The sequence below is a fragment of the Phlebotomus papatasi genome, chromosome 3, assembly GCF_024763615.1.
Source record: "Phlebotomus papatasi isolate M1 chromosome 3, Ppap_2.1, whole genome shotgun sequence".
NCBI classification, from domain to species: Eukaryota; Metazoa; Arthropoda; class Insecta; order Diptera; family Psychodidae; genus Phlebotomus; species Phlebotomus papatasi.
In genome coordinates, this window is record NC_077224.1 from 18096526 (window position 1) to 18106262 (window position 9737).

A 9737-nucleotide genomic window follows, 5' to 3' on the forward strand; every position below is an offset into this window, starting at 1 on the left:
TTTGACAGTTCTCTCTCTTAATATGCACAACTTTTTTTGAAATTCTCAACGGTTTTTTTCTTTCTTTTAATAAATTACACACGGCCCTTCGTTATCCGGGTGACAGCTGCCAAACGCTGGCGATTGATGTATTCAAAAGGATTTTTTATGAAGCATGCAGTTTGTCCTGAGTGAATTAATGTGTTATTTTCATTTTATCAAAGTTTTTGACACACAATCGTGCTACAAAATGAAACATAAACACACCACAAAGAAAATTCTGTTGTTTTTCGACAGAAAACAAATTCCCACAGCAGAAAATATAAAAAACGTTAACCAGATTCAAAAAACCAAAATGTCATTTTGTCCCCACGTCAGCCGGATAACGAAGAGTCGAGTGTATCATTTTTTTATTGTTCTTGAATTTCGTGTGTTATTTTAAATATAATATGAGACACAAAAAATAAAATTAAGAAAATTAAAAACAAGAAAAATTATTTACCAAGAAAATAATTTTCTTTATTACTTTGTCAAAATGTAAACAAATTGATTTTGAATGCAACCGACACAAAAGCTGTGCATATAGAGAGTGTGCATATAGAGAGACAGCACTGTAATTCATTTTCATTGCTGAACACACATGCATATATAACCTCAAAATTACTTTAAATGTAACCGTCGAGCGGGCACTGTAAACAGGAATGGGAAACTGAGTATCCACCATGAGAAAAATATTAAAGAAAACTGAAAAATTGTTAAAGCAAAATAAAATTTAAAAAAATATTAATTTCCTAGAATAATAATTTTTATTTTGCGATTCTAATCAATTTTATATTTTAAAATAAATTATTTTGAATTTTTTTTATTTAAATAAATATGTGTAATTTTTGCAATATTCAATGGCACAGAAAAAAATCAGAATATTTCCTATTTCAATTTTACATATTTCCAGCACAAATTAAAAAAATCCAATGCAGTTTAATTCAATTTCAATTATTTTTCGAGTGAATAGCCCCTCGGCAATTTTCAAATTCAGAGAAACCGTTGGCCGCCATGATGAATTTCTCTACGTAAATGTAAATTCTAAAATAAATTTTTTATTCTTTCCAATTAAATGGCTACACATGACACAATTACATTGAGAATGCCATCTAAATGTTACCTCTAACTCCAATCCTACGCAATTTATCTGAAGCCCATGCCGTTGTATCACTTCCTGTCCCTTCCGGGACGCTGCCGACATGCCGCTTCCTTCAAAACAAACAATTTAGTGTAGTTTTTTTTGTGTGAAAATGCAAAAATTTCTGAGAGGAAATGCCTTTTGAGAGATCTAGTGACATGACTTTTGAGGTCCACGATCATAGAATAGCAAGTAAGCTGGAACACTGAGAACTTCATCGATGGACACCTCCCGGACCACCGTGTCCGACGTGAAGTACCATTTGTGGGCATTCCGGAGAGCTCCCCTTCTGTACGTGACGTAGTGTCCACTGTTGGCCTCTCCCGAATGCACAACCACGGCCAGCAGCCTGTAGAGATTCCGCGGGAACATGGAGCCAAAGTTGTAGGGAGTGGAGGAGGCGGTGGGAGTATCTCCGCCGCCGGTGGGAAAGCTGCTGGAGAGGAGAGAAAGAGTGGAACCCCATGGAGTGCTCATTTGACTGCTCAATCCCGGCTGAACAAAACTGTACGGAGCCATTGAGAGACTTTCCGGAAAGTGTACGTAATCCTGCCTCTTGGACACCTGCCCACCCAACTGCAGCCACGTGCACCTGGAAATGTGGACACAGAGACAAGCCGGAAGCTTGGCAAAGGTCAGTGTCTTCGTGTGAACAGTCGTCTCGTTGCAGGATTCACAGGTGACGTCATTGAGAGTCTCCGGAGCTATAAATTCCGACAGAAGATGCCCCAGGCTCAGCCCAGGATTCCTCACTTCGGGCAGGGGCAGTGTGACACTGTCGAATTTATCATACCTCACCACGGACTTGAAGCCACAGCCAGAGCAGGTCATCTGACTGCTCAGGGCTCCCCGGAAGGGATGTGGCACCTGAATGCTCGTCCTATCGCTCCACACGGACACTCGACCCGGACCACGATTGAGACGGTCCAGAGAGCGATAGGACATTGAGATCCGTTTGCTGAGACTCCCACCTAGGGCACCCTCGTGGGCACTGCTGCCCACTCGAGTCATTCTGTAGTTCATTGATGGAGATGCCTGGAAGAGGCAAGAGACCCGAGTTAAAAAAAGGGGTGGCAAAGTGTCCAGGGCTTTGCGAAATGCTCGAACTCCTGACTTAGATGCTATATACATCAAAAGTACTTCCGCATTTACCGTTTACCGGTACTCAACCGATGCAAATCGATTCATAAAATCACTCAATAGATCCTACAAAAAAGTTTAAAGAGTAATAAAAATTATATTTGAACAAAAATTACTTATCGGTAAATAACCGGTTCATGACCGATTCACAACCGATTTGAACCGACTTATAAATCACTCAAAATATTTCCGAAAATCACCTCAGGAGTAGTTAAATTAAATTTCGTATAAAAATTATTTATCGGTTATGAATCGGTTCATAACCGATTCAAAACCGATTGGAACCGGTTCAGTTTTATAGGAAATTCCAAGACCTTTCCAACGAGCCCAAGCATGACCCTATTCGCTTGATAAATGCGTTCTATAGAGACTTTTTAACATTTGACCTTGAAAAACCGTTATTATGGCGCTGGCACACATTTTCAATTGGATGAATTTCAATCGATTGAAATTTTACCTCTTACTCTTTCAAAGCGAAATAATATATATGTGTCTCTTTCTGTCAAATGAAAATTGAAATTGAAATTTCAATTTTAAATTTCATTTGACAGAAAGAGACACCCATATCTGATTTCAGTTTGAGAGAGTAAGAGATAAAATCTCAATCAGTTGAAATTCACTCAATTGAAAAGGTGTGCCAGCGCCATTAGGAATGATTCAACGCTATTTTTGCCTAAGAACGATATGTCCGCCTGAGTAATCTCTAAAACATATCCAAAAATGAAAAGAATCGCACGACGCGTTTTCGAGCAATCCTTAAAAAACATGGTTTTGGAGGGGAAGGGGGGAAATGAGGGGCATGTTAGAGATCCTTGGGCCGACTTATGGGGGGCCCTCTTAGGTCCCAAGTCGCTATCTCTTACCGTTTGGCCTCTAGAGCTGGCGACAGCCGGACGGACAGACGGACAAACAGCGTGACGACATTTCTCAGAAATCGTCTGAAACGCGAAGATTTGTTGACAAAAGTGGTCTCCCCGGGGTGGAAAGTGGAAATTTTGGGGGGTGAAGAAAATGAGGCATTATATTATACTGCTCTCTCCGTGGATTTCGAGCATTAAAACGATTTTTTAACTCTTTCTGATATATTTGAGGTTACAGCGCCTCTGGTGTTGATTTTGCAAACTTCACATGTTCTAGAAAATTGTAGGGCACTTCAAGACCTTTAACTTTCTCTTAGTAGGGAATCAAATCGGTTCAGTGGATTCTGAGCTACAGTGACCAAAGTACCAAAAAATTGAAAAATCGATTTTGCCTACATTTCAGGCGCAGAATACACTACCTTCGGGCTACTCAAGTTTCGAACGATTCATTTTTCGTCCAATGATTAAAATTTCCTGAAAAGAGCCACATGGAGTAAAATTAATTGTCCAAAGCTTGAGCTTGAGTCGTCCGAAGGTAGCGTACTTTCCCTCAAAAAGAAAATTAGAAGTGTTTATAAAAAAAAATAAATACAACCAATTAGGGTATGTGTGCTAAATTTCGGCATAATTGCATGCAAGCGCCAACGTCTCAAGTTTGAAATGTAATATTAATTAATAGAAATTGATTTTTTTATTCCTTCTACTTAAGGAGTGTTGCTTAGAACTTTGTAGACAGTTTATCGTCTATATTTACTCTAAAATCCTTCTTAATACATTTTAAAATGAATAAAAATGTAGACATAGCTTTGGTGCCCTATTTCGGCCACCTTCATTCTCATAGTTTCTTGCCCTTCAGGAATTCTTTCAATATCTTTTTCACGTCATCTCGTTTGTCGGTGCTATATTATGTTATTCTTTTGCATTGTACAATCTCAAGAGTATCCAAAAACTAAAAATTCATTGAAATTCGAGGAACAAAAAAGGTGGCCGGAATTGCAAGCTGGCCGGAATTTGGCACACTTACCCTAAAATCTTTCCATTAAACTTTGTTTTTTTTTTGAAGTATCAATGAGAAAACGATAAAAGATCGGGCCTTATGGTTTCTAAACACCCGCTAAACCCGATAAATCAGGGACATGACATTTCCTATGTTTCCCATATGTTTCTAGCGTGCCAAAAAAACTTTGGAATTTATCAGCTGTTTTCTGTCATTGTGGAATGAATTACCCAAAAATACTAATACAAAACAAAAGCTAATTTAATAACTAATAGACAACCGAAAATCCCAGAATGGCAACCTACGTAGTTTTGGAGATATCTCGTGAAATGTGTACGAAAACAGGAAAAAATTTACACTAAAACCGATAGCATTTTTCAGAGCTAATGTCACTTCCCTGGGCTAAACGGTTAAACAGTTCGACAAGGGGTTCCTATGGAGCTTTATGAGGTCAAATTCGCATAATTGTAAGACGTGTGTCGGTTCCGCGGCTAAAGGCCCTGCCGTTATTTTGAATCCCTAAAGACTGATTGGGTACACAAGATGCCTTGTCCCTAGGGTTAGCCCTCTGAGTGGGAGGTGATGGGTGTGCATCTTTATCGTCCTACAGGGAGCTTGCCTTCCGATGTGCATAAGACTATGGGCAGGGAGCACTCATGCCTTTTTTGCAGTTCTCAGTTGTTCTTCAGCTGTGAGTACAAACGCACCCTTAACAAGAGAATCCTTGTTGGGCCACCACCACCAGTCGCGCTGCTGTGCCCGATTTCCAAAACCTCGGTTATATTAATCTCACATAATGGATTATCAAATCCTAATATCTTGAATTCTATTTAAGCGATGGAACAGGACTTCAAAAATCTGGACAAAAATTATCTTTCCAGTGCGTCCATTGTCGTCTTACTAACCTTAAAAAATGTGAACAAAAGTTCTTTCTCATTTCCCAGTCAGATATTTGACACAATTACGCTTTATTCTGTCTTTTCTAAACTTAATATTAACTACTGAAATTTTTTTGTGCACCTCCAAGGTAAGCCACGCCTTTGAATATTTTAGGCCACGCCCACTCTGCAATATTATTTCAAGATTGCCATTTCTTATGGATGTTACGTATCAGGAAATCAGGATAGTAATGAGATTGAAGACTGCAATACATTTTAAAACAGGACACTGTCCTCTAGTTCTTAAACTATCGGTACGATGAGTCACATTTATTGAAAAATATAGAAAATATTAGTCATTATGAAGCTTGGGACCATGTAAAGCATGTCCCCTTTCCCTTACATTTAAATTCATTTAAATTTTTTTTCTTAATTTTGAGAACAAGACCAAAATGTCAGGTTACCAAATTAATTACAAAATAGCCTTCTTCTTCTTGTGCAATATTTTTGGAACTTATCTTATGCCCTAGACAGACTTACGGCTTAAGCCAAAAGATGGCTTAGTGGAAAACTGAGGGGAATGTTGTCCAATCATTATTAGGGGAGATTCTTAACAATCTCACCTACTATAATCCCAACAGAATTTCATGTCCTCCGATCGGGCTCAAACTATGCCAAAACGTGTTTAAATTTAAATGTAAATTTAAATTTGTTTCACGAATATATGGGTGGCTAAGTTACGTTCCCGGCCGGCCGGCCGGCCGCTCTTTGGAGGTCAATAGCTCCCGAATTAAGAAAGATATCGACTTACGGTTTTTGGCAGAGATTATTTATCGGGTAGAATTGCAACTTTTCTCAATAGCTCCGCCCCTATGCCGTAGGTCCACTTCAAATTTTAGTATGTGTCAGCTGGGCCTAAGAACATTCGATCAATACCAAATTTAAGGTCCCCTGACACCTCGAACCCGAGCTATAAGGGTCCAAAAAAAATTCTTAAAATTGTAGTCGCCAACACAGTAAAGTTAGGGTTGATCTCTGCAACCTCACTGTGGCAATGTCCGTATTCAAACCATAACGGTTCCGTCTAGCCAATCCATTGAGTTTGTGAAGGTAACAGGTAGCGACATGAGTGGTGTAGCTACTGTGTCACAAGGAGTTCACATCGAGGACCACGAGTTCTCGGTCTAAAAGGGGAACGTTCGCGGTTTCGGGAGTCAGTGGAGCGCTTCAAAATGGTTATAACTCCGGTTCTAATTGTCAAAATTTAAAAAGTGAGGGAATTTTGGAAAACTCTCATGAAATGCCACTTCCCTTTTTAACATGGGAAGTTCGTAAAACCACCACTAGGGGGGTTATTATTTAAAAGAAAATTTTTCAATTTTCTAATTTAAATAACTCAAAAACCCCATTGTGCATCGGGATCAAATTATAGTATGTTGTAGCTGCAGATTATACCTACCAAACAAAAAATACTTAAAGTCGATCGATAATCTCTGACCCAAGCTGTAACGAGTCAAAGTTTGAAAATTGACCGGCCTCTATCTCCGGTTTTAATTAACATTTTGACCTAAATTTTGGTATGTGTGTTCGTCTCGATGAGCACTTTCGGATGGAAGTTCAATAAGTCGCCACAGGTGGCTCTGCGATTGGGTCAAAATTTAAACACTTTTTTCTCAAAAACGCCATTGGTAATTTTGATCAAGGTTTAGAGTATTGTAGCCTAGGCTATCAAGTTTACAAAAAGTGGCGTAGGTTCGCTGTGGTTATAATAGAACCAGAGATATGAGGGGTCAAAATTCACGAAATTCATGCCGCCATATCTCCGGTTCTATTTGACCGAATTTGATGAGTTAGAGCACAAATTAAAGGTCTCGCCAAGCGCTACAACTTTCTAAAACATTTGAACTTCGTACGACCAACGTGAGGGGCGTTACAGTTGAAAAATCAATTTTCATATTACATGAACTCAATTATTTCAACTCCTGTACAACCGATTTTGATGATTACAGTGAAAGCAATTAGACGAAAGTTCCATCTAAACCGTATTGTGCAAATTTTCTTATCTGGTGTAATGTTTCCGGAGAAAATGATGCGTACATAGGGTAAATGTCCTAATTCAAAACCATTTCCAGACGCTTTAACTTTGACAGAAGATTCAACACTTTAAGTTCAATTTTATTCTGAAGAGATTACATAAATTTACTCCTTGACTCTTCTAGAATGTTATTGTTTAGTGAAAATTCTTTAGATATAATTTGAAAACTTCTTAAATACAAGAAAAATACGCCAGCGTAAAATGCTGCTATTGGATACAAATTAATCCAAATGGAGACAAGGGAAAGTTTCTAATTGGAGACAAACAGTCACCTCATTGTATTTTTAATTGGAAAACATAGTTGATCGATGAAAAATTCGATAGTAAAAAGGTACACTTTTAATTTTTCTGAGAACTTAACAAATTAAAATTTGTGAATATGAATGGATTTTCGCTTTATTTGGAGCAAAATTAACTAAATAATGAAACTGTGGTATAGAAAATATATAACTATAATAATTTAGTACTGTATTTATCATGAAAACAATGACGTTTCCATTTGGAGTAGCGAAAAATTTCCATTTGGAGCAGGTTTTGAATTAGCTTAATTTACCCTAAGTGTCAAAATTTTGTACGAAGCTGAGCGAACCGGGTCAGCTTTCTAAAAACCAACACTAAATTTTAAATTTCCTCTAGATGTTAATCTAAGAATTTCCAGGAATTTTGTGACGTGAAATAAAGAACCTAACAAGTAAGAGATTTTTTAACATTGTGGTACAATTGATCCGGTTTGTGTGGCATTCAGTAAAAAATATTAAATCTTGGACATAATTTTCCGTACGAAGCTGCACAAGTCTCTACAATATTTAGTGGTTCGACGGGTAGATTGCAACAGGCTCACGAATTTTAGTTCCCCGTAAAGTGTTTTTCATTTTTATTGCAAGTTTTACAGAAGGCGTGGTCAATTTTTCTTTTGATGTCATTTTTATAGAAAACTTAAATTAGCTCTGAAGAGGGCGTTGCTTATAATATTTATGGGCGGAGTTTACTTAAAGAGTCAAGGAGTAAGCAGATATCCCGTTCCCGATTTTAATCCATCGCTGAAATTCTTTTTAGTAAAATAACTTTTTTTTAAAATATTTTTCAAAATAAAAAACTCTGAATTTTTTTTTTTAATATAAAAAACGAAATACAAAAATCGTTCTTCCGTTTGATCTTTCAATTTTCTAATTGTTGCTTCACTGAGAAAAAAAGAGGGTGCGATTAACTTCTTTTCCTCAGAACTTTAACACGTTTTAGGTGTAAAAATATATCAACATTTTTAATGTTAATTTTACACATTTTTAAGGGTAAAATTAACATGAAAAGAGTAACTTTAACCCATAATACACTTAAAAAGGGTAATATTTACACCGATTTCGGATCAATAATGCAGGGTAAAATTAACATTTCCGGAGTTTCCGGAATGTTATTTTAGCTTTTTCGGATTTCTCTCAGTGTTGTTCCAATTAAGAATCTTGCTTCCGGAAGCTTTTTAAAGTAATTTAAGTTTTCTGGTTGGAAACGTACACCACCTACACTTAACCGTTCTACCTTGAATTTTCTGAATAAACAAACTCTTCAGCCCAATTATCCCAAAAATTATTAACCATGATATTGAAAAAGCCCGGAAGCTAATTGTTTTCCAATTGGCTGGGCAGCAAATGAAGCAAAAATTCGCGATCTTGAGGAGTTTCTCTGCAGATTTCAGCAGAAAATGGAGAAAATGCCTGAAAATCAGAGAGAAAAAGGGATGTCACTCACCAGCTGCTCGTCCAGGAGGGATGTGTCGGCAGAGTCATCGATGTCTGTGCAAGTGGAATGTGGGGAATCGGGAGTATGGGCTTCAGAGCGAGTATGGCGCATGAGATTGGCCATCTCGTTGTATTCGGGATTGTCAAAGTCAGACAGCATGGCACTGGAAGGTCTGGCCTGGGGGATGTCCACATGGAGCTGCTGACCCAGAGCATCAGACAGACAACCAACTTTCTTTGGCTTCACCATTTCCTCCTCCAGGGATGACAGCATCACATGCAGCAGCTCATGCACATCATGCTCATCCGGAGGAATCACCCAGCCCAGAGCCGTGAGGGCTCTAATGACAGATCCCGGAGAATGGGGATCGCCCCTGAGAGAGGGATGGGTACCATTGATCACCTCCAGGGTGCTCAAGAGACTAGATACCAGGCTCTTCTTGTCGTTGGCATTGGACAGTTGGAGCCAGCCGATGAATTGGGGACAGGCGGAAAGGGCCTGCAGCAGGGCATTGAGGAAGCACGTCCTGCCAAAGTTATGCAGACCGGCTATTTGACCTCGACGCTGGCGCAGGCGTGATGCTCCTGTGGCCCAATTTTGCCAAGAAAGAAAAACACCCCCATTAGTAGCCTCCCCCCAAATGACAGTGGAAGTTTCCAGCGCTCACCTGAGGGGCCCCAAAACACAAATGCACCCACAACAACGGCTGCTGTGACGCCAGCCGCCATCAGGAATTTATCCCCTTCCATTTTTCACACCCCAAACACTCACAAAATCAACTTTTCCAGCTCTTTTTCTACTTTTTCACGCACTTTTCACATTTTCCGTCTTTTTTCTTCGCATTGCCTTTGACAGTTTGTGACATATCCCGGTG

The 9737-nt window shown here is 38.8% G+C and overlaps 1 protein-coding gene across 1 annotated transcript; it reads right to left on the reverse strand.

Moving 5' to 3' along the window:
- Positions 1–1056: 1056 nt before the first annotated feature.
- Positions 1057–9737, reverse strand: LOC129807914 (ubiquitin carboxyl-terminal hydrolase 30 homolog). Its single transcript, XM_055857518.1, has 3 exons — positions 9531–9737; positions 8873–9447; positions 1057–2194 (listed from the first exon to the last, which is right to left on the reverse strand). The coding sequence occupies exons 1-3, from the start codon at positions 9610–9612 to the stop codon at positions 1310–1312; spliced, it is 1542 nt and encodes a 513-aa protein (XP_055713493.1). The 5' UTR covers positions 9613–9737; the 3' UTR covers positions 1057–1309.

Bases quoted from the DNA above. Each gene is read 5' to 3' on its own strand.
- LOC129807914 (XM_055857518.1), bottom strand. From the start codon at position 9,612: ATGGAAGGGGATAAATTCCTGATGGCGGCTGGCGTCACAGCAGCCGTT. The intron at 9,448-9,530 runs GTGAGCGCTGGA...ATTGGGCCACAG, and splicing joins TGTGTTTTGGGGCCCCTCAG to GAGCATCACGCCTGCGCCAG. The intron at 2,195-8,872 runs GTGAGTGACATC...TGCCTCTTCCAG, and splicing joins CCCTCCTGGACGAGCAGCTG to GCATCTCCATCAATGAACTA.